We start from the raw sequence: 27,120 nt of genomic DNA on the forward strand, positions 1-27,120 counted from the left end.
CTCACATGAAGAATTCTACAAGGTGTGTTCAATAAATACCCGGAAAAGTACTCTTTATTCTTCATGGATCATCAAAAATAAGTGAAATTGCTATTCAATATAGACTAGGGTATACTGATTTGATATGTCAGAATTATATTGTCTTTGGATAAATAATAAGTAAATGCTAGTCCCCATGGCAACGTCATATGAGGTCATCCGGACCAATTTTGTCTCTTTTTCTACTTCACATGCGCTAAAACACTACTTATAACTTACCTATTTTTCAAGCTACCCAATCTTAAATCTGGTGACTATTGAACAGATACTAGTATAAAGTTTTAGCGTTACGCCAATAACGACAAATTATAAATGTGACATCATAAAATATTTGGCAGGCATACTGTGTTTTTCATAGCTTGAAAATCGGTGTTGAACGGAGATACGAGATAACATTTCGTGTTTTAAATAAAAAAAAATCAATGAAAGAGACAATTGTCATGCTGCAAAAGGGACAATGCCCTGAAGAAAATGAAAAATAATTAGTTGAACGGGACGTTTAAAAATGGCCAGGAGAATATTGTTGACGACTCTTGGTACAGACATGAAACAACGTTCAGTCACGGTTTATAATTAAAAATACTCCTTGATACGGAATCACAATCCAGTGTCTGCAATACGACAGGAATATCATATGAACAGTATTTATATATTCGTAGGAAGGTGTTAAATACATTTATAATTCATGGCGATAAACATTGAACCAAAGGTAACCTCGAGTTGTATTGATTAATTGGGTGTGATATGTCAGCGTCATAATGACGTGTGTAACATTATACCGTCATACCTCAAACGGCATAATTCTTATACATAGAACATCATCTTTAACCGCTCATGGGTTCGTATCAGCTCATTACTTTAATGTAACGATTATATATTATGATCAGTACAGTTTATAAAATTGATATAATATGTAATTGATAAGTCACTGTGTATAACAGCAGTTCATCAAGGATATTCCGCATATTGAAATTAGAAATTCATGTGAAAAATCAGAATCCTCGAAAAAAAACTTGGGAAATGCAAGGACACAAAAAATAAATAATAACAGTTAAAATGATATATCTGTAGGTAAAGTTGCGAGAATGAAAGCTACGCTGAACCGTATCTCTACAGCGCATTGAAAGAAAATGAACGAGAAATTTTCTGTGCAGGAATTATTTGGTATCGTATGCAACTCAAACTGCTACAAAATATGTATTTTAACACCAATAAGAACAAAAACAAAAACAAAAATACTCGTTATATTATTATGGTAATTAAATGCGATAACACTTCTACTAGTCATTTGCAACATGTAGTCATAGGATTAATATGTATTTCATTGATAACTGATTGTCCGTCCATCCGTCCGAATTTGTGTCGTTCATCAGCCAGTTGTTCGAAACTTTAACAGTTGATTAAGCTAACAGTCGATTAACTTTTAGGTAATATTTTGACACTTTAGAAAACAAATGTATGACTTAAGGTTTATAAACACTAAAATGTCTTTACAGTAAAATTAAAACATCATACTAGTGTTTCCCACCAAGACTAGTATTTTGAATCAAAATTTAACTGGCGATTAGTTTAACAGTCCGTTAAAGTTTCGAACAACTGGGCCCATATCTCAAAAAGGTATTTGACTCAGAGTCATCAAACCTCACACGATTGTTTGATATGCTGTGCACCAGGAGTTTTTATTTGGATCCCACACAGTCAGACCAGAATTATGACCCTTGTCGTAGTAAAATATGCATAAACAGGGCCCAAGTTTGTCAAAAAGTATCTAACCTAGTATTATGAAATATTACAGGAATGTAATTCAGCATGTGAAGTTGTGCATCTAGGGTTTAGTTAGAGATATCACTCAGTCAGACCAGATCATAAATATACATAAATGGGATACAAATTTGTGTAATATGTATCCCAAAACACAGAGTCATAAAACATTATACTATTTCGTAGCACAGTTGATCACATTCAGTCATTAACTAGTATTACTGATAAAAGACAAAAATGTAAATTGTCAACTCTTTGTGCTTTCATTGATTTTAAAAAGGCATTCGACACTATAAGTAGAGAACTGCGGTATATACATATATAATATACCAGACATATAATACACACGTTATTCAAAGGCTCTTTACATATAGCAAACGCAGCCATACAGGGTGCGAAATTCATCCTCTACTAGTACAGACACAGAGTGATCTGAAAGAGGGACAGAGTGAGACAGATATAGAGAAATCCTATTTAGATACAGACCTGTCTGACTAATTTAGCCTAGCTCTTTGGGAATAGACAGTCTAGTTCTTTAAAGTGCCCGATGTATAGCACCGATACAGCGAAGCTGTCTCTCCTTGGAAGAACCGGTATAGGCCTCTAAGTTAGGTGGGAGACACTCAAGAGCATCTCAAAAATATCAGAGTGCCTGGGCCGGGATTAGAACTCTGGCCATCTTGATTGACAGTCAAGCGTATTACAACTAGACGATCGGCCCACCTGTACACCAAATTGACTAAACTTGGTTTTCATACGAAATTATTTAATGCTATCAAGTCACTCTATTAGAATGTTTTGTATTTTGTGAAGCTAATTCATTTCAATACAGATTGATTTGCTGTCAATACTGGATTAAAATCGCTTTTATTATTTAAACATTTTATAAATGATCTAGCTTTAAAACTTAAATAGAGGATATTACATAAGTGTCTTTTCATATTGAATTTATTAAACGAGTTGAATAAAATAATAAAATGCGAGGCTCTGCCGAGCATTTTATCAATTTTATTCAACGAGTTTAATAAATTCAATATGGAAAGTCACAAATGTAATATTCTTTTTATCACATGCTAGCCTTTCCTGTCGAAACATCAAAGATTCTACTTCCTTTTACTATATAAACAAGTCAATTTGACCAACGTCTCATGTACTATAAATGACGTCGACGTCAAAGCTTTATTACACTAGTGTATTATCATTTTTATTTAATGGCTTTATTACACTCCCGCGACGTCAAACATGTGATAAAGTTACATATAATGGGATTGATATTGGTGGTGAAAATGTACCTATACTATTGTATGCTGATGATATTGTTTAAATAAACCAATTAAAGTCAAATATTATACATTTTTCCATTATACATTATATACATTAATCCGTCCGTGTTTCAGTCAGAATGAATTTGTGCTTAGAATCGGTGACACAACTCTTAATTAGGTAACACAGTATAAATATTTAGGTGTATCCTTAACTCAACATTTAGATTATGCAATTACTGCAAAAGCTGTTGCACAGTCTGCAAATAGAGCTTTAGGTATGTTAATTGCCCGGACCAAAGCATTTGGAGGCATATCGTTTGAAGCTTTTACGAAAATGTAAGACGCCGTAGTTGTTCCAGTAATAACATTCTTCATCCGCATGGGAGTGTGATATTTTTTATGCATCTCTGCGGGAAGATAGAATGTGTGTTTTTGTAGCGTAGTCAAATGTTTCTTTTTAGGACTTCTCAAGGCAATAACTAACAACAGCATACAAGCAATAGCACTTTATTCCAGGTCAACACTTCTATACAAAGATATCAAACAAAATTGTATATCAAATTATCAATAGTATATTAAATAAGTGGCAGAAAAAGGCCGCATGATATCAGGCCCACTGACTGACGAGCAAGCAAGCGCATGTTTCAATCAATAAATTGACTAAAATAGCAACTGCGGACTGCGGACTTGTGAAACTAGGAATTACGCTACGTAGTAATGGGCAAAACCTAGTTCACACTGTAAACGAACCTATCCGTTAACCGACATAGCGGTAACACACTGAAAACTGACCTAGCTGTTAAAAGACGACTTAGCGGTTAACATACTTTAAATTGATATAGCGGTTAACACACTTTAATCGACCTAGCTGTTAACACACTTTTAAACCAACCTAGCGGTTAACACACTTTAACCGACCTAGCGGTTAACACAATTTAACTGACCTAGCGATTAAAACACTAAAGTGTTAACAGAGCTAGCGGTTAGCATCACTTTAACAACAGACACGCAACCAATGGTTTGATATACTGCCAACCGACCTAGGGGAATACATCACTATAACAACATACAACCGTAAAAACAGTTGTTACACTTTCAACTGCCCTTGTAGCTTACATCACTTCTGCTACAGGAAACCAACCAGTGTGTTGTAACATTTTCCCCGTTTAGTTATATATGAGACTTACACATTAACTTAAATGTTTATTTGATATAGGCAAAAGCAGTTAGGATAAATTAAATGTGTAGATGACAACCCAAACTACCTAAGGAGCACTGTGACCTTAGTCACCCGTAGTATAGCATGTTAAAATCTACAAGATTTCAATTATCACTGCAAAAACTACCTTATCCACTCAGATAATAAACTGATTAAGGCAAATGTAACTTAGGCAAATTTAGCATGTAGACGAAAAACTTAAACTACCTAAGGAGCATTGTGACCACAGCCACCCAAGTTACCAAGGACAAGGAGCATTGTGACCATAGTCACCCAAAGTATAGTAAGTTAAAATCTACAAGATTTCAATTATCACTGCAAAAACTGCCTTATTCACTCAAATATTAAACTGATTTAGGCAAATCTAATGTATCTCGGGCAAATTTAGAATGTAGACGAAAAACCTAAACTACCTAAGGAGATTGTGACAACAGCCACCCAAGTTACCGAAGACAAGGAACATTGCGACCATAGTCACCCATTGTATAGTAAGCTTAAATCTACAAGATTTCACATATCACTGAAATAAATTTAGACTTGAATTGGATATGTGATGTTAATACACATGCTTACTCGATGCCAGTTGGAGACCCTCATCAACGCGACAGAATCCTATAAATTAAAGCATATAATAGATTATTTAATTGTTGCATTTATGTCTTTTTCATTTTCTACTCAATACTATACATTCCGAGGCAACAACAGAATCCTAAGAAATAATGTTTCCAATCATATATGGAACTGAAACTTCATAACATATTTTTCCATAAAAAGGGTTTCATATTCAAATAGTAACTTTTCTTTTTTAAAAATAGGATAACATAATTGGCTAAAGCCCGTCTAACATATGGTCCTCTAACATAATGATGTAAAAAAATCATCCTAGATACATAATATAGAAGGTGAAGTGAAAGACATGAATCAGAATAACGTGTTGAGCGACCTGTGAATTTTCCACTTTTCTCTATTTTATAAACAATTTAGTTCTTCATGGCATAACAGTAAATAGTGCAGTGAACAGAGATTAACACGGTAAAATTATGTACAAGACTTAGTGTTATTTGTAATCCGCGCACCAAAACCCTAAAAACTTTTTAGAGAAAAGTACGGGAAAGCGTTGGATTACATGAGCTGGATGACTATACAATTTATATAACATAAAAGTACATAAACTTTACGAAACAAGGACTGTTCAAAATTCGTATCGATCCATGTTCATTGCACTATTTATGCAAGTTTAAACATGTAAAAACAACAATAGCTAATTTACACAATAGATGTACAGTATGTCCAGCGTTTAGTCACAGGTTAGGCAATTTTTGACCAAATTTGTACAATCCGATGATGTACATCATGATAACATATTCCACTTTTAGACGTAATTACCTGGGTCGGAAGTAACTGGTTAATAAAATGAGTTTCTAAATATAACCTCATTATTCTAGAGTATAACATTACATTCATTTAAACAAATTCTTAATAGACATTTCTAAAGTAAACGTAAATCGGAAACGGATTACTGAATCCGTAAATGTTATTTGCCAATAATGGTCTAAGGGAGGTTACTATTGCATTACTATTGGATGAAATTGTCTCCCATAGACCACAAATTAGCCTAAAATTTTACGGATTCAGTATTCCGTTTCGTAATTACGTTTACGTTAGAAAGGTCTAATAGTTATGGCTTTTATTCATTTGTGAGCATTAGCACAGGTTTGACTATGTAATAGCTTCATATGGTATCGTGGATTCTACGATATCGTGTGTATGTAGTGTGTAATGCTGTAAGACCTTAGACGATGCATTTGATCATGGCACTTTCCAATAACACAGCCCAGCCAAAACAATGACAAATATCTAATATGCATAGCCACTTTCCAATAACGAGGTCCAACCAAAACAAAGACAAATATTTAATAGATATAGTCACTTACTTTCCAATATTTCAGCCCATTAAAACAATGACAAATATCTAATATGTATAGCCACTTTCCAAACAACACAGCCCAACCAAAACAAAGACAAAATATCTAATAGGTATAGCCACTTTCCAACAACACAGTCCAACCAAAACAATGACACATATCTAGTATGTATAGTCACTCTCCGAAAACACAGTCCAAACAAAACAAAACAAATATGTGATAGATATATCCACATTCCAAAACACAGCCCAAACAAAACAAAGACACATATCTAATAGGTATAGCCATTTTCCAACAACACAGCCCAACCAAAACAAAGACAAATATCTACCCAACCCAACCAAAACAAAACCAAATATCTAGTAGGTATAGCCACTTCCCAAAACACATAGCCAAGCCAAAACAAAGACAAATATCTAATAGGTATAGCCACTTTTCAATAACGTAGTCCAACAAGAACAAAGACAAAATTTATATTGAAATATCTGAAACGTACAGCTTCTTTCCAATAACGTAGTCCAACCAAAACAAAAACAAATATTGAAATATCTGATTGGTATAGCCACTTTCTAATAACGCAGCTGAACCAAACCAAGGGGGTGGGGGAAATATAAATAGCCATTTTTAAAAATGATAAAGCAACCCAACCAAGTGAACGTGTTGTGCAATATTAGCAACTGAACCATCCAAACCATTTTTTTTTCTTTTGTCCACGATAGTAGAAAATTTCAGTCTTGCCGTGCCGTGTAATATAATTTTTTTTCTTTTGTTTTAAAGAAAGCAAGCTAATTACTTCAAGGTTTACACTCCGTCATTTCTTTATATATAATATGTATATATAATTTGGTAAAATTTGTAAAAATATTCACAAATGTCGTGTCATGATACATGAAGAAAATAAGTGTATATTTTTATGTATATGCAATAGGTACGGTATGGCAACTTGAAGGGTGGGTGGGGGAGAAGCGGGGTGTGAGGGGCTCAAAAAGGTGGAGCATTTTTATGTTCATGTTACGTACCTTTTATTTAGTAAGCTATATTAAGGCCCTGCCAAAAAAGTTTAATTGCATAATATTTAAAGGTAGATCTACATCGGAAATATACTTATTTAATGAAAAGTGTTGCTAAAAAGATTTGTATTTTCCGTTAACTTTTTTTGTCCTTTCATGTGAAGAGACCCTCACATAATTAAAATTTAAGAGGTACAGTTGGTGTGGGAAAATGAATATCATCGTTTAAACGTTGAAGGAATACGATAAAATTAAGAAAAGCCGTTATCAAATATTTCACAAAATCGAAAACGATTTAACTTCCTACCTTACCGTGCTATCTTCATTTTATTGTGAAGATCTGACTGCTTTTAATCCATGTATTTTTTACGAATCTCCACTTTATTATGGAAAATATATTTGTCTACAACGTTCACTGTATATGTCAAATCTGATTTATATGTATATAAAATACTTTGAAATTAATATGATGTTTGTTGCCACTCTTAAAATTTCAGCTATTCTTGTATGCCTATATATAGCGTGTGCATACCTTTTTTACAGAATACATATTAATAGTACGCGTACTTTTATTGTGCAGAATACATATTAATAGTATGCCTATACTTTCCTTACCATGTTACATTGTGTACTTTCTATTTTTGTAGACAATACATATTAATAGTATGCCTATTCTCTCCTTACCATGTTATATTGTGTACTTTCTATTTTTGTAGAGAATACATATTAATAGTATGCCCATTCAATCCTTACCATGCTATATTGTGTACTTTCTATTTTTGTGCAGAATACATATTAAAAGTATTGCTATACTTTATTTACCATGTTATATAGTGTGTACTTTCTATTTTTGTAGAGAATACATATCAATATTGCACCTATACCTTCTTTACTATGATTTTAATTGTGAACGTACTATTTTGTATCGACTTTCTTCATTTATTTTACTTTGTTTAAAATGTTTAAGTCTCATTTTATGTAGAATATGCATTATTGAACTTGGATTTGATGTACATGTATCATGTTATTTTCATGAGGACATCATGCTCAAATCAGGGCTAAAACTCCGTTCTGTTCTGTTATGTTCTGTGCTGTGCTATGCTATCAAGATAAATAATGGTTTTGATCATCATGTCAAAACGTATCAGTCTTTGTACAGTTTCTGTGAAATATACAACAGTCTTAATGAACGTATATATTTCATAAAAAAAACTGTGTATGTCCAGTAATCGTAAAAATACGATAGACATACGCGTATATTGTCCCGAGACAATAAAAACATACATACAGAAATCCTAGTGAAGTAAAAATACATTTCAAAATGTAAGAATGAGGTTTGAAAGCAGTAAACACGTCTGTTCATGCGTCGGTTACAAATATCATGATAGTCTGTGTCAAATTGTCACTGTAGTAACAAGTGATACAATAATCCCCCTTCTCATGGAAATCATGTGTAATTACCATTATTGAAACACACTCCTTTCGTCTTGGGTCTTTAAAGTCATTAGTTCAGGTCTATTGAAATTCTACTGTAACAACCTTAGATGCTTGCCTCATTTCTTCATGTTTATATATAAAATGTCCAACTTGCATGTTAATTTGACAATACTAAACTACCTAGATTCATTTGTGAGACAATACATCATAAGGAATTTATATCATTGAGTTTGTTTAAACATAAATACACTGTTTCAGTAATGTCCCCCACATTATATAACTCAATAGAAAGCCTGCTTTTAATTCTCAAGTTTTGCACTTTGCATGTTTTTCACTGACAAAATTATGAGAACAATGTAGATCTGTCTAAAGCTTTTAAACAAAATGAAATTGGAAAAGGTCGCCAGGTAATAGCAAAAGCTTTTGCGACATTTGGAGACCTTCGGGATTCACAAAGTGTTTGATCTACATATCAATATATTGTTGTTTAAAAGGTGTCCTTATTATAACTCCCATAATGTTTTGCTTTGTTACAAATCTTTGTCGTCTTCGGTCAAAATGCATTGGCCATTTTGCCACTGGCGAAAATGTGTACCGAGGCAGAGAGAATTTATACAAAACAAAATTATTATTTCAAAGATAATGATTGGGAAATTATATTTTCAAATTTTAAACCTTTCATTTGAATTTATTATCGGCTGCATCATAGAGAGCTAGTTTCCACACATTTCCATCATACGATAAAGAGAGTTAGAAGAGAGAGTTTATTAAAGATACCCAACGGCTATCCGTCACTAAAATATCTTTCGTAAATTTACAAGCTTTTGAGATTTTTCAAACTGCCATAATCATTTTTTTTTCTAATTCTGATCTAATTCGTACTTGTGCGAAATCTAGAAATGGTCTTTTAATGTAAAAAGGACTGGTTTTAAATATGGCTATGTGCATAAATTTAAGGAGACGAGCCTGTGATGGTTTTCAAATGTTTGCAGTAATATTCAGTCTTTATCAATTTATGCTAGTATGTAAATTTATGGACATTCAAGTAAATACTTTGTTAATTTACGAACTGTGTCAGATTTACATTTCGTATCATTTGTTTATTTTTCACATTTTCTTTTCAGTTTATTCGTAAAAAATGCGTAAATTTACGCACTAAATGTATGTTGTTTTTTTTTCTATATTATATCTTTACGCAGGTTTTTTTAACAGAAACGATGCAATAAAGATCGTAAATTAGTGGTTTCACGTGAAATCAGGGAATCAAAAAAAAAAGTTACATGCAATAACTAATGTATATGTAATTAATATAGAATAATTAAGACATTTGGACATATAATAAACCAACACATACGCCTGGTGTATTAATAATATAGATAAAACAATGGTCCATATGTGTTATGCAGACGTTTACCTACCATGTTTTAAACTAGACAAGAATTTATTTTGCAATGATCTCTTAAATCCCTATGATAAAGACGAAGTTTTCAGCATGTCAACGATGCTTGTGTTCAAATTTCTATCCCAACATGAGGTCAGTTTTAATCTTATTAATATTATCATTACACCACATTTATATAGCATGTCTCCATGTTATACAAGTGTATCAAAGCCTAATGAAATGACAGATCGATATACTTGCAAGAATATCATTATCAAAATATCATATTTCTAATTGTCGCGTAAGTTTTGTTATTATTTGTTGTCTTTCAGTTTTGCGGGAATAAGTAGAATCCATTTGAAAATTGAAACTAAAACTATGATTAAATACTCGTCACCACAATAGCACAGTGATGTTATACACATGTTATAGATTTCATTGCTTTTTAACGGAGTTAAAAGTAGAGTAAAGCCTGTTGACGTAGTGTTTTAATTTATCCTACCTTCATGCAAATAAAGGCAAAAATCAAGGGGTCAGATAAATTTTGCTTTATCTGGTCAGTGACTAGATAAAGCTTGGCGGACTACTTTTTGGATTTTTTTTTAAACGACGCCATCTTCTTTTTGAGAATAACTGCTAAAAGACATATTTATGCAATTATTTTCATAAACGCGCTTTTATTAGGTACGTGAGACAATGTCACAAATGTATAGTGTATGCATACCGTATTTGCAATTACTACAAAACGTTTTTATAACGGAAACGCTCGGAGAAACGGAAAGCGACTCATGTAATGATGTATAGCGTTTGTTTAGAATTTTAGCTTTCTACACTTCAATCTAGAAATATATTGCATCTGGAATGCAATGTTATTGAATAAAATCATCGAGGAAACGGTTTGCCTATTTGTTTTGTCAAGCGGCGATATGGCGTGTATATAAGTCTCGTCAATCGTTTGCTTGGTGAGGATGGGCAATCCGGCATTCAACTGAACTTCGGACAAAACTTCACTTGGCAGCAAATTAAAATTATTCTTTAATGCTCAGCAGAACAGAGAAGTCGGACACAAAGCAAAACAAGGTTAGCCTTTGTTTTTCGGCTCTTATTTTATAATATTTTTTTATTTTAAAGACCCGTTTGTGTAATGGTGGGGCGTATTAATTTCTGTGCAAGACAGACTCAGATCTAGGTGGTGGTAGATTTTGAATTTTAATTAAAGAATGATTTTTGATCAGAAGGTAGGATAAATAGAACATTAGGTTACTGTCTTATAAATTTGAATTTATTAAGTTCGTCTACGAAAAAACAAAAGTATCGGCAGAGCCTCGACTTTTATATTTTCTCCGACTCACTTAATAAATTTAAATTTATAAGACAGTAACCTAATATTCTCTATAAATATTATCATAACCAGTAATTATTGCTAAATAATAAAATAAATAGACCAGAAGTAATACATCCCTAAAATTGCATAAAAGTCACCTAGGTGTCTAGTACAATTATCATTTGCAGTAGGTACGATAACAAAATGCTATTACATCCAGGTGGTTTTTATTTTATGTTAAAACACACAGTTGAAAGTAATTGTCCTTATAGAGAACATGCGTATTTACAAAATTGTCCATGTTGCACATGAACTGATACAGTCAGAACAAAGTGAGTTTATCTGAAACAACTTATTTCATTTTACTTCCTCCTGTACGAATCAAGTGTTCCATCTTATGTTAATATCAGAGATAATATAATATTCTAAAAAGAATCAAATATATTCTTATCAGTTAATTAATATAAATAAGTTAGATATCTGTTATTCGAGCAACAATTTCAGGTGTGTTTTCTGAACATAATTTGTGAAGATTTAAGTGTTGCATGCTGTTTCCATGCATAATAGATGAAACCTCCCCATCCTAGGTAGTATTTGGATCTTGCTCCAGGTGGTGATACATATTCACCATTCAAGTTTGACTGAGCACAGTTCCAGTACCACCAACCACCATGATAAACTTGTCCACAGTTTAAGTCAGAAGTGTCCACATCATGATCGAATGTGCTAAAGTCATAACCATTGCAATACGAAAGTCCATTTGAATTACCTGAAAGTAATAAATGTTATATAATTTAACAGATGCATCAAGGCTTCAATAGGTTAGTGTTGTCTGTTCAATAGGTTATAAGGTATAGAATACCTGATCATGAAAATGTATAGTTCATAATGTTAGTCGCACAAACTTGCTCAACTGAAATTGTGTATAACGGTGCAAGCCTGTTAAAGATGCAGGTCATCACCTTATTTGCCACATGCTTACTTTGCTTGACAAAAAACTATTAACTTGAATGCATACACATATGAAAACTAGATGTATGACAAATATACATTGCAATAATTCTTATTAACATTTAGCCTGCTGGCGGCAAGTGATTCTGTATTTGCGACCAGTGAAGACCGAGATGAGCCTGCATTGATCATCTTAGTCTGCACTGTTCGATATTTGGTCAGTTAAGTTTCAGTGAGCACTTCGAATATCAAATGGTACTGCCAAAATTGAATGATGGACCAGTGCATTTTAGAAATTTAGCAGGGTAAAGATTAAGAGAAAGCGTGTTCAACGGAATATATCTTAAATGTTAATATAAAACTGGTTATGGCAAATGCTGATTTCATTTAATACAATCAAAGGCAACATATAATTTTCTTTTGCATATTAAATACGTAGTTGTGATTAGAAATCCTATCATACGGTATGCGATCAAAGACAGTAACAACAAACACTCTTTGATCGAGTCTGTTAATAAAATGCAATGAAAACTTTATCATCACTGACAACATAGTATCCTTAACAAACCTGATATTTGTTCAACAGTCTGAGATCCGAGATGGAGGGTAAAATTTGGATATTTCGATAAACTGAAATTTTGAAAGACCTCGTACACATGAGAATTGTCAGCTGCTACCACATTCAGTCTAAGTTCACTCTCATATTTAGATGCCATTTCTTCGATATAACGGAGACCTATATAAACAAGAAGTTGTGACAGAGTTACCAACGTCTACCGCCAAGGGACGTTTTTCCCAAAACATATTGGAATTGCATGCCAATACAACATAATTCTAAGTAATAGGGCAACATACTAACAATGTACATTAAGTCATAAATATATATCATATATATCATGAAGACATTATCAAGTTTGAAAATGTCTGGAAATTTATGATAATTTTTCTGGTGAATGCTGTCAAATACTAATATCTGTATTTTAAAGATTTAATGTGATTCTATTTTTAAATTGGTAAGGAAAATAAACAAGAGTGCAAGAATGTCACAATATACGCCCGATATAGCAAATTTCTTTACACTAGCACCTGTATTTGCATATGGATTTTTTACCAACTATAAAAAAGTTATTATAGATGTTAGTTTATACTAATTTGTTTAAGGTCGATTGTGATGAAAGCTTCAAGCTTATTGGAACCACTCTCGAGTCCGCTTCCTGGAAAAACCAGTACTGGTGTCATATGTGAAGTCATGGTCGTAACCCCAGTGGGGCTCGAACCCACGACCTCTGGATTGAGCGGCCGACACCTTATCCACTAGACTACCGCTCCCCTTAAAATAGACCTTGACCGTAGACCTAGGAACCTGGTTCTTGCGCATGACAAATCAACTCATTATAGGGAATATTTATGCAAAGTAATTTTAAAATCCCTTGATGAATGGCAGAGTTATGAACTGGACACGAAAACAGAACCTGTTAACCTTTGTCCTCTAAGAGCGACCTTGACCTTGGAGCTAGGGATCTGGGTCTTGCGCATTATGGGGAACATTTATTGAGTTATGGACTGGATACGAAGTGTGACGGACGGACTGATGGAAGGAAGGACGGACGGACGAAAAGACGCAGTCTATTTCTATATTCCCCTTTTTTCTTAGAAAAGGGCGGGGCACAATTAAAAGAGATGATATTTGACCAAATCAAAATAGTGTTAATATATGTATGCATTTTCCTCGGCGTATCGAAGACCTTTATTGTTCTTTTTCTTGAGAAGGAATACTTAGAATTTGTAAGTCACACTCGACTGAGCAACTGACATCGAAAGCTGTTGTCATTACAAGCTATTACTCCGTGACCTTAGAAATAACCTTTGACGTTAAAAATATTCTTTCTGTTTTTTGTCAATTAATGAGTGGGTAGTTCTTGAAAATAGATATATCTTATTTAGTGATTTGTCGTTGAATAAAACCATTGTTTGGAATTCAGATAAGACATAATAATACGCATTGATCTGAACGACAAACAATAATTTCATTCAAGAGCAAATCGCTAAAAGAGCTATATAATTTCGAATCTTACACGTTATCCATGATTATTGTCTATACCCTTAAAAATACCGTATAAGTACTTTTTTCTGCGGGAACTTTATTTCTGCATTTTCTGCGGGAGACAACAAGACCGCAGATTTAAAATCCGCAGACAATTTTGTCTTGACATGCCGTGATACGATGATACAAGCCGCCATTATAATTCGGTTAAGTATAAGACAATGTCCGATAGCGTTATCGGCTTTTGTCCCACCGACGAAGCAAGTTTAAAATTTTAGTAGTAACGGTAATATAATAGAACTGTTTTATCATTTTTTGCTGTTGAATAAACATAATAAAAACATCATTTTTTTTTAATTTTCGTTCCCTATTGAGCAGTCAGCTGCCACTTTCAATTTTCTTAAATTATGTGACAAACACAATCCATTGTATCCTTTGTGTCTTTTGTTAACCGATCCGTCTGGTGTTGGTCATATTTACCGTTATTTGTATGGAACTTGAAAAAGGCGTGATTAACAAAAATTTTCATACTGTTACAATGCATAGAATATAGATTCAAGCATTTTTCTTGTCTGTTTGTCATGACTGTATTTATAAAATGACAATTTTTTTCTTGCGTTTTTATTTAACACTCAACACGATGTCACATTAGTATTCGTCAACTTTTATTCTCAATCCGGAAGCCAACATAACCGCCAAAGTAACAACAAAATACGTACCTGTCTATTTGAAGTTAATGAAACAACCGGTGAATACAGAACCGCAAAAATAAATCCAATCAACGTGAGAAGGAAGACACCGCAGAAATTTAATACCACCCCATTCTTGAAAAAATCGCAGAATATTAAGCCCGCAGTAATAAGTACTTATACGGTATTCACCAAATATTTGCCTGTTCTGTTTTCTTTTACAGTGCGTCGCTATGACGTTTGCCGTTATGACATAATAACTGTGTCGTGCATGTGTGTGTGTTGCATAATAACACACAGTTTCAGCTTTTTTGTTTAATATGGAAATAAATCGGATAATGTTAGAATATAAGGACTGATCTAAAAATTATACGTATTATTCCTGTTAAAATCCAACTGCATTTCTTGTTATCTAATTAATACATCAATCCACATTATAAACTTTAAATCAAAGACATCGAATACTCATTTAAAAGTTATGCTCAGGCTAACAAATATCGCATGAAAACGAGAATGCCCGAGATAGATTAGTGCCAGATAAATACTTACGCACAATACTACTTTAAAATGAATTATGTTGTCTGGTTATGAAAATAAAGTCATGAAAATATTATTACTCGTCTTTATTGATATTGTTTATCATTGTAAATATATTGCGCAAAAATTGCTGCTTTTACAGTATATTAATATAACCACTATTTCCTACTTTCAAAACCTGCGACATGCTGCTCTACTGGTAGAACTGGCAAATAACAAATCAGAAGCGTGCTAATTTGAGATAACTACTACCAGTTACCGATTTGTTATCACTTAACCATATCTTATGGAATTTTATGTATTGGCACATAACTTCTCTTATCGTGCATGCAAAGATGTTAGAGATGGTACCTACCAAAGTAAATCTAAGGGGAACAGCTCTGAATTGACCAATAAACTGAAGCTAACATAAAACATTGGACAAAATTGAAAGAAAAATCCTTTTTCCAACAACTGATCAGGCAGACAAAATATGACCTACATTTGTTTAAATCTCATTGTATTCAATATACAATATGCACACTTTTCTCATGGCTTACACTGACAGTTATTTTATAAGTTGTAGTGAGGCCCTGATAGAAAGTTTAGTAATGCATGAAGATAATGTAAAATAATGCATAAATTCCAAAAATTTACGAAATTAAGAAACATTATTAAGTTCTGATCTTTTAGTCAAAGTCATTTATTGTTCTCAATGGTGATACACTCAATGAATCATTCTGAAAGTGTTGCATATGCTTTAGTCATTTTGAAGAGTTTCTCTTACTGTTCAGGAGTACTTTGCTTCAAATAATGTAACACAAAAATTCATTGTCATCGAATATAATCATAATGTTTTAAAGTAGTGGTTGTAATTACAACATTTAAAGGTAGCTCATAGGTAATGACTCTATGTAATGTATTTTAAGCAGTACAACATTCTCTGGATGGAACTATCACGATCATTGATTTCCTTGAAAAACGAATAAATGCTGAAAAGGCATATGGAGTTTACTTTATTTGATGATTTTGGATACAGGTCAACTACCTTAAACAAGCTATAAAGTGTTTTATTATTGTTTTAACAAAGTAAGCGGATAACTTCAGATATCAACATTAATTTACAATTTAAATTGTTTACACAACTTGAAAAAAAAGGTTTTTGTTGGGGCCTCTCATTTACAAATATATCAGCAATTATCACCTGAATTGAGTGCATTTATGAGTGGAAAATATTGATGGTAAAATGGTGTAGGGGTTTGTTTACATTATAAAATCTTTAATAACTTCTTACAGGTAAATTTTTGGTATGGTTTTGGAAAGCTTATGATAAAGAGCATGTCATTGTCTTTCACTCAGAAGTTTTTCAACCGTTTTAGACTCTTGGCTAGTCTTGGAATTTGACTTTATTAAAAGACAAAATGAAGTTCAGTATAGGCTCTTTCAAAGTGTTGAAAGTAGACTAAACTTACACTATACAATTTTGAATTTATTTAGCTGTGGAAACTTTTGATATAGACTATAATTGGAGAAATCCTAAAATCATTGAAAGACGGTCAATACAAGAGTTGTCTATTTTGCTTCAGATATTTTGAAAAAGTCGTTTTTTAAATATCAGATAATTCTATTTTTACATGGAGAAGAGGAAAACTATAAATATATTTAGAATATTGGTGCCCTTAGCTATCATTTCACTCTGAAAAAAATATGTAAAGATGAATTTGAATTTTTTAGGTACCATCTCTAAAGGTGTTGAACGATTTACACATTACATGTACATGCGAACTTAAAATTTGAATCCAGTAATATCATGTAATAAGTGATATTATACTCACCAAGCCAAAATTCACCTCCAAGGTTTCCAAAACCATCTGTATACTCTGTGAAATTGCGGTAGAAATCAACAGAGCCATCAAATCGTTTCTGAAAAACCTGTATGTAACAGAAGTTTTGATAAAGTATCCCCACGAAGCTGTTTCAACCAAACATTCTTTTCCGTTATGTGTTAGCTTAACTGTTTTTGTCTTGCTTAAGATATTACTTAAGATGTAATCTAGATCAGTACTCTGAATATTGAAATACCCTTATTTGTTAAATACGTTTTTATCACTAATCTTTTCATTATTTAAAACATATAAATGTATAGGTACAATACATTAAGAACAAGTTACCGTCCATCCGTAAGGATATGTATCCATGTCACAATATACGTCTATAATTTGTTTTGATCTCCACAACGTAACACTGTATACCCCACTTTTTGTGCTGATGTTCTTCGTGTAAATGTCGTAGCAATCAGCTGCTATAGCTTTATAAAATATTATACACAAATCGGTCACAGGTTCGGAAAGAGCATTTAATGCTGTAATACAATATTATTCATAACTCGACGACTTTCACTTTAAAGCATTTAGAAAAGGTGTAAGAGTGAAAGAAAATATAAATTTTAAATACAAATACATCCAGTGCAACAGTGGAGCCATACATGCTTGATATTTTGATAGAACAATATGAAACATAATTATGTACCTCTATCAATTTTATTTATCGAAGTCTTTGTGACCATTTTGATAACAAATACGCTTAAAAATATATCTACAATGTACAAGGCTTTTCACTTTAAAGTATTATGATATATTTTCTTCCATTTGGTTGGAAATAGATACAACTGACACATAAGCAAGAAAAAGTCCAACAGGAAAGTGCTACTGTAACATTATAGATTTGTAAGTCTGACAAAATAAAATATATCTTAAATTCTGTGTAAAGATTTAACAATATTTTGAATGACATCTTACCCGTTTCGCATCTTTCTCCTGTAAAATTACTTCCACAGATGCACGTGAAATTTGCTGTGTTAGAAACACATCTCCCATGCACACATGGACTCGATTGACAGTAATCAGTCTCTAAAAGAAAAAAATAAATGCATGTATCATAAAATAATTCTAGCAATACTAAAAACTTAGAAAACGTCAAGGAATCAAGACGAATTATTTTTGTATTGGTAGGCAATTATGTGTATGTGACACACACGTCATGTCAATATATAATATATAATTAAATGTAACAAACAGATGTTTCTTCGACATGTAAACAGTATAAGGGATTCTCGCTGGAATTCAGCGCGATCAAAACTATATCAAAACAAAAAAGTATCTTGTATACCGCATTCAATATCTAGAGTTGTGGTAATCCAAAATCTCAGTTCAGTAGCATACCTCTTACATTGATAAACAATTTATAAATGTATTAGGTTTGATGCAATGACGTCAAACTATCATAAAACACTTACTGTTTTCACATCGTTGACCCTCATATCCTGTTTCACAAACACACAGATAGCCCTCTTCGTTTCCATAACATTTTCCATGAACACAAGGGTTGTTATAACATTTCCCGAAACCTGTTCGTGAATAGAAAATTGACGAATACTGGTAGGTATATAATGTTTTATATCACTATCAACATGATTTTTAATACATTGAATGCAAGGAGGTAAAGGAATACTAGTACCAGACTTAGGTTAACTGAGAGGAAATGAAATGTGCAACATCCCTCAATACCTGGCTTTCGGCTAAAGCGAAACTTGTATGATAAAAATGCATTGAATGTACAATTGTATTAGGTACTATACAATCATCCCACTTTTTACGGCCACAAGACAACGCGTAAAGCCTGATCTTGTGATAGATAATAGAATTAAAGATATCATTTAAAAGCACTGAATTCAACAATTTAATAGCAGACACGATTTGATTATGTCTGTTCGTGAGAGGTTATGGAAGGTGCAACATCTCTCAGGCCCCAAAGCACTAACTTTGATTAACACTATTATATAAGAATTGGAATCATGTACAAAATTAATGTCGGCTTCTTATTAATCCATTATCAGTTTAGCATGGGAGACTAGGGTATTCGCCATTGTTAACCGTCTATTGTGGCTTCTTACATCTATAGCCCTTGGGTCATTTATACTAGTTTTCAACCTTTACTCGGAATTTTGAGCCCTGAGGTCAGAATAGTATTTATCCTTTGCACGAAATATTGTTTATTTCGAATCTACTTAATTAGAATCCTAAACAGCTACTTACGAGTATCACATGTAACTCCAGTATACGTATCGTCGCAGATACATGTAAATCCATTTGCGGTATTCTCGCAACGACCATGCAGGCATGGACTAGAAGAACAGTGATCTGAAGAAATATGCATAGTATAGCTATCTAGAACTTGGTATTAAGAATTATGATCTGAATATAGATGAACAATATGTCTATCTAGAACTGATACTATCATATTCTGCGACGGTTCTCGTAAATCACAAAATTAAAGCAGAAATGTATGAATTAATATTCTGTCAGGTATACAAATACGAATATAGTTCTTTTAACTGTAAAGAAGCAGTATACGCACCTGCGACAAGTGTTGTACCATTACAACCTTTATTGCACAAATCATTGTTACAACAGCCACTACAAACGTGGTCTGTCAGCGAACGTTTGGACTTTACATGATCACTTTTTCCTTGAATATTCGAAACGTCACGGCCGATAATCGCTGTCCCTTGTTGCTGATTGTGTTTACATTCCTTCATCACAAAGAAGTGTGTGAATAAGTGCATTTATTAAAATCGTGTCAAGAAAATGGTGCATTAATTTTTCTGATAAATGAATAAACGTGGAAGGCAACTGGGTAAACCTTTTTCACGATATGGAAATGACTGTTTTGTTTAACAAATATAAATCGACCACATTAGACGAGAAAGCACAAATTTCTGGTGCTTATGATGTACTACAATGTACATTAACAAGGGCTGAATTAAATAGGAAGATATTATACAAGAATACTCACGTGAGCCCTGGAACAATCGCTTGTATATATTGTATCTCCGAATTCATGCATGACATCAGACTTGCAAACCTGCAATAAATTACGTAGACATTTTTATCTGTATGCATTTTAGGCGACAGCTAGCCGAAAACTGTCCCAGTAGTTTGCAGCAGACCAGACCTTATTTAGACTACCCATACAATTGACTTTATATCTTTTATTTAACCATTTGAATTGACAGGTTACAGAAAATGTCATCGGGCAAGGTATTTATTTCCACACATTGAAGAAAAAAAAGATACTAAAAGGTTACTCGTCTTCTTCAGATACTTTAAAACCTTTTAACTTCGTGCACTTGTTCCCTTTGATGACAAAACGTAGAATGCAAAGAGTCCATTGCTCTGTTTTGTATCATCTCAAAGTTACGCCCCTTTTTTCAACGTAGTTTGTTATGTTTTAATGTATTTTCTGACTATGGTTAACTAGTTTCCGCAGGTGGTGCTCTTGTTTGAAAATGAAATTTTGCGTGTTATCTAAGCTTGAGCTTTTTATACCATATTATACAATGATAAATGTTCGAAGGTACGTACGTCGCCTGCTTCGCAGAAAGCGATTTTATGGCAAGTATCAGGACTTGTCTGCATGGGACAACTGTAGCAAATTGGGCCTCTGTTTTGTGGATATCCTGTATAAAAGGTCATAACCAATCACATAGTTTGCTAGTCATTTGAAACATGCGTTAAATTTGTAAATTCGTGTATTCAGAGAAAATAAAGCATCCACGTGATACCGATGGAAAGGTATTGATTTTGTCAGCTTGAAAAACAAAAACAACTATAAAGCAGAAAGTTAATCTCATAAAAATGTTCGAGAAAGAATAGAAGTATACTAGTATGTTGAAGAAAAAATGTACAGCAGAACCATGTTTTAATATAATTAAACACGACGAGAGATTATACGCCTGCCTAATAATTTCTCTTTGTACACTTAATATTTTAAAACCAGATTCTCCTATATCAGCATTTATTGCGCTTATTAGTAGGTATACATGAGGTCAACGTGACCGTGTTTCAATAACTCAAAAGCACGACGCGGGATCAATAACATCATATGTACATTACTGGTAGATAATAATAACATCATATGTACATTATACCCCCTTCACACCTACGATTTTTTCTTACGATTCCTTACGATTTGCCAACTCGTAGGCAGTCGCAGGCAATCGTAAATAGCTCGTCGGTAGTCGTTAATAGCTAGGCACCACTCGCAAAAGGTCGCAAGCTATCGTGAACGTTGAGGTAATATTTTTGACATGTCAAAAATTTCTTACGATCGTCCGCGATTTGAATTATCGGTGAATAGCTCGGAAAGAGCATGTAAAGAGCTCGTAACAAGTCGTAAGTATCGTAAACAACATGTAAACCACTCGTAAGCGCTCGTAAACGTATCTTAAAGACTTTGTTTTCTTTCACGATGCGGTACGAGGGGTTTACGATATGTTACGGGCACTTTACGAGTACTTTACGAGTACTTTACGATAAAATACGTATGCTTTACGATTTATGAGAGGCATAATAGCTACCGAATCGAACAGTTCCTTTCAGTTGCTGTCAGTACGTCAAAGGAGTGAAACCTCAATCATATCTGCAACAATGCCGCCTAAAAAGGAGGTAGTCAACAAGAAGAATGCAAATTTGAATTGCAAAAACATGATAATCGTAAATACTCGTATCTAACACGTAACTACTTGTAACAACTCGTAAACAAATCGTAATGTACTCGTAAAGCCTTTTGTGAATCATAATAATCCGTAATTCACTCGCAACAGCTCGTAAATAACTCGTAAATAGCTCGTAAAACGATCGTATTGATCCGTAATTACTCGGAACAAATCGGTAATTTTAGTCGTAAATGCATCGTAATTACTCGGAATAAATCGCAATTTGATCGTGCACAGCTCTTAAATAGTTCGTAAATGTGGGGAATCGGTGAACTTTTACGATTTTGTGGAATCCGTCACAAATCGTAAGAAAAATCGTAGATGTGAAGGGGGTATTACTGGTAGATAATAACGATTAAAATTCCACTTTCGAAGCTGAACATACAATATTTAAATAACTTTGAAGTAATTTCTTCTACTTTTTCAACAATACATATCTTAGTATTAATCAGAATATCTACCAGACACTCCGCACCCTTGGGCATTGCACAGATCAAACTGGCAGCATTCACGGCATACTACGAGGTCTGATCCTTGATGCGCAAATGACGTGTTGTGGCATAGCTGAAAAATAACAATTCCATTAAGCAATTTACTTAAGTTATAAGTTTATATATGGTGAAATACCGATATAAATAAACAAATAGTTTTAGTAAACTTCTACAATTTGCAAGATTTTTCTTTAAGTAGAAGAGATATGCTAACGTAATTACGTACTGTAAAACAATTTGTACACAGATATTCCAGCTGTTAAAGCTGCCTTAATCGTTCTGTTTTAAAATTGTATATATAATTAATAATATGCAGTTTAACAATGACATAGTAACATCGATGTGTGCTCGTTAGTTAGAATAGAACTTCTGCTTTTTAAACATCTTCAGTCTTTCTTATCGTTTCTTTGTAATTGGAATGTACAACAAATTATTTCCATACCTGTTTTTCTATGACAGTTTTTAATATATTTTTACAGCATACACATGTAGCATATTTCGGATACCTCAATGTCTAATTAAACGCATTTACTGTGATAGTTTGTATTCAAATAAAAGAACAAGAGTGATCTTCTCTGTGGTAAATCTTTTTCAAATCATTTAAATTTTTCATCGTTACTCATTATTTTCTCTACCTATTGGAAGAAGTATTATTCAAACACATTCTTACCAATTGAGTTATACATCCAACGTTGTAAACAGTATCTCCAAAGGAGTTAGTAATCTTTTCTACACTACATACCTGTTAGCAATATATAAAATACCCAAAATTATATTAGAAATAGAATACATAGTCTACATTCTGCCGAGTTTAAAGAAAATAAACTTATTGTTTATTTTGAAAATGTGAAGATTATCTACAATAAAAATATCCATAGTGGCGTTATGTTAAATACATGTTTAATGAGACCTGATTTCTAATGTATAAATACCACAAAAATTATAGATAGACGCATTGGTCAAGAGTGTGAACGCATTGGTCGACAGGACTATCATGACACTTTCCTACGGACGTGAAGGCTACGGGTTCGATTCCTGGCTACTCCCATTGCGGAGTGTCCTTTGGCAAGGCACTTTATCACAATTGCCTCAGTCGACCCAGCTGTAAATGGGTACCAGCCAATTGCGGGGGTAAGGTATATTTGCTTTTAACTGTTCTTAAAATAGGGTCGCTCAAAAGCTCTACAGAGTTTATGCTAGTTGTTTCACAAAGCGGCGGTAAATGAAATTTACCTTAACTTTTACCTTTACATTTAACAATATTTTCTGTGTGTACTAGTTAATCATATCTTGGATGTATACAGCACAATTTTGTTTTTTGCATATAATTGAGAGAGATGCACATGCTGTTGGATTTTTTAATCAAGCCGGCTGCTATATTTTTTCCGTATTAGATTCTTTTTTTTCTATTAGCTGCGGGTGGGCCTTGCTATGCATGGCTCTACGGCTGTATTTTGGAGTGTCTGTGCTTCCGGGAGGTCGAACCTTGCCTTTTAATTTTCGTTGGAATGTTACATAGACTACATGATCCCAGGATCAGAAATAATAGCATTCTTTACAGACTATTCTGAAAATGTTTCATATATTAATGATATAGTAATGCCAGACAATTCGCTAAACAAATTAGAAAATTATTTACAATTACCTCACCAGGAAAACATTCGTCTACAAATTTGCAGTGTCGGGGTTGTGAGATACCTTTACATTGTAAACATGTAAGGGACAATGCTGTAAAACAAAAATATAATACATGTAAAGAGATGAGGCAAAAATGTAAAACTGGATTTTTCTTCAAATTTGCATATGCAAGGGCGGATAACTCCTGAACAAGCATGGTGACTTTCGATTTTTTTCTCGTAATTGTGTTTATAACATTACACTTTGTTCATATACAAAGTTTGAACAAATTCTATTACTGGGATTTTTAACCCAAAACTGATGCAACCGTCTTTAAAATATTTCTATTCTATCTGCCATTTCATGTTGAAATAATCTAAGACTACTCAACATGCTCAACACATCAAAACATGTACAGCAAATAAAATGTGATTTAAAGTGAGTACGAATTAGTTCATTAAATGTTACATGTGAAACATAAGCGAGAATTAACGATAGATCTACTTATAATTATATAAATAGTATTAATTACAGAAACAATCAAAAAATTAAAAACTTTCATTAAAATACGATTAAAGACAAAATGTCTTTAATCGTTTCTGTAATTATATATGTGTGGTTAGCTTTTAAATTAATGTTATTTTACTATTTATATAATTAAAAATAGATCTATCGTTAATTCTCGCTTATGCTTCACATGTATACTTCAAAATTTGTCATGTAGATATGTTGGGTTTTATTTTTTCTCTGCTTCATATTGAAGAAATATGTTTTCGATAAATACCCGCCGTATCATTATGATCCGTATCTATATGTACATTAATACAAATATATTCTATATTTGCGCTTTTGTCACGTTGACGTTCGCGTCCAAACGGACGTGACGTCGTTTGTATTGTACGTTGTTATTTCTGACGAAGACATAAATGTCGAAGCTAGTAAAGAATGACTTTTGTGTTGTCTCGGTAATTTTTAAATCCTTTTGATTCATTGAATGTTAAGAACTACAATGGCCTAGACAAAACTGATAAAACATATAGATAAAAGCAAGAGAATTGACAGGTGGTGATAACCTGTGTTGAATTCTAACAGATCGAGATGACCTTTGGCAATGTTAATAAATCTTACTATTTCATTTTCCTTTTATATTTTCCTAAAATCTAACATGGCATGATACATTCGTACATTGAAACAGATATTAAAGAGTATTTGTACGACCTATCCAGTAAATTCTATAGGAAGAACTTTTAGCGGCATAAAATGCAACCAAGCAAAACAATAGCACACTTGGTTTGATAACGCAAACTTCTTAACGAAAGCTACCACCGGCTCAAGCGCAATACTCTGATGGGTGAAAATTGGAAGTACTCAATGCCCTCCCCCCCCCCCCCCCCCTCCCCGCACACACACACCCGCACCCCAATGGTAATGTATTAGAATCGAAATAATATATCTCATTTAATGATTTGCTCTTGAATAAAATCATTGTTTGTCGTTCAGATGCGTATTATTATATCACTCGGGCTGCGCCCTCCTGATATAAATTCTTCTCATTTGAACTCCAAACAATTATTTATTCAGCGACAAATCACTAAATGAGATATATTATTTCTTAAATAAATGGATTCACTATTTATGTACAATTTGCAAATTAGCCGAAATAGCATTTAAGGACCATTTTGTTTATCACAAAAGTCAACAAACTTTTAGATGTACTGAGTCTTTAATATAATCAATTGATTGAAGTAAACGCAGTAAGTTTATTACCTCCTTGCATCAGTGGGACAAACAGAAGTAGTATCCTCCAGTCCATTCTTTTTGTCCTTTTCGATTTAAGTGGCTGTAAAAAATTGCATCGTCTATTCATTATTCAGTACATTTACTTCGTCAAAACAATATATTAATCAATCTGGACAGTCTTAAAATGAACAATTTTATAATGTTGTTGTTGTAATAACTAAACCTGTACAGTTCACTGGGTAAATGCAATGTCTTTACAAGTGGAAGTTTGTTTGTTCAAACCAACAAATTGAACAATATTGGTGACAACAGGTTGCGAATATAAATAAACGCTGTTACCTTTTAACTATAATCTATTTGTTTGCAAATTATATGAATTACTATGAATTGCTTTTTTTGTAAAATATTGTACAGAGAGGTACTCCTCTTTCATAAATAAATGCTGGAAGGTCGTCATTTCCTAGCGTCCAGCAGTGAAAGGGTTTGCACTCATGAGATGATACATAATTCTTTGAATTTTACTTTAGTCATATCATATCATTTTTTATTTACTTACTACAATGTCGTGTATATCTTAGTTATATGATCTTAGATTAATTGTAATTTTAAACTGTAAAATTAAGTAAATGTTTTAAAAAGCAAAGCGCCTTACCTAAGTATCTGCTATCAGTCAAAACACTGAATGCCGAAATAAAATCAACTAGCCAACTTAGATAAGATAACATCACTAAAGAATGTCAATAAAGTAGGACTGTTATCAATACATTGCATATAGAAAAGAAGATTAAAAAGATATAAAAGTACTAAATAGATATTCAAGCTATTCAAGCAGCACTTCCGGGCTAGTCAGATAATGGCTGAAAGCTAAAATCCTCAATTTCTCCAAGTTAAAGTGACATTGTCATGTTTTATATAAGCCTGTTCCTATTTTTATTTCATTGTGGACCTAAACGTTTTGATTTTTATAGATTCTTTCAACATAGTGGGTTTGCGACCAGCATGGATCCAGACCAGCCTGCGCATCTGCGCAGTCTAGTCAGGATCCATCTGTTTGCTTTCAAAGTCTATTGTAATTAGAGAAACCGTTAGCGAGCAGCATGGATCCTGACCAGACTGCGCGGATGCGCAGGCTGGTCTGGATCCATGCTGGTCGCA

At 33.2% G+C, this 27,120-nt stretch overlaps 1 protein-coding gene across 1 annotated transcript; it reads right to left on the minus strand.

Moving 5' to 3' along the window:
- Positions 1-11,861: 11,861 nt before the first annotated feature.
- LOC123542542 (protein eyes shut homolog) lies at positions 11,862-26,663 on the minus strand. The gene is made up of 15 exons (XM_053531158.1): positions 26,618-26,663; positions 25,993-26,065; positions 24,254-24,336; positions 23,279-23,350; positions 22,579-22,681; positions 20,985-21,079; positions 20,416-20,484; positions 19,978-20,152; positions 19,656-19,760; positions 18,857-18,967; positions 18,360-18,470; positions 17,733-17,869; positions 17,397-17,493; positions 12,881-13,048; positions 11,862-12,130 (listed from the first exon to the last, which is right to left on the minus strand). The coding sequence occupies exons 2-15, from the start codon at positions 26,036-26,038 to the stop codon at positions 11,862-11,864; spliced, it is 1,641 nt and encodes a 546-aa protein (XP_053387133.1). The 5' UTR covers positions 26,039-26,065; positions 26,618-26,663.
- Positions 26,664-27,120: the final 457 nt, after the last annotated feature.

The sequence above is a fragment of the Mercenaria mercenaria genome, chromosome 19, assembly GCF_021730395.1.
Source record: "Mercenaria mercenaria strain notata chromosome 19, MADL_Memer_1, whole genome shotgun sequence".
In the NCBI taxonomy this organism is placed as follows: Eukaryota; Metazoa; Mollusca; class Bivalvia; order Venerida; family Veneridae; genus Mercenaria; species Mercenaria mercenaria.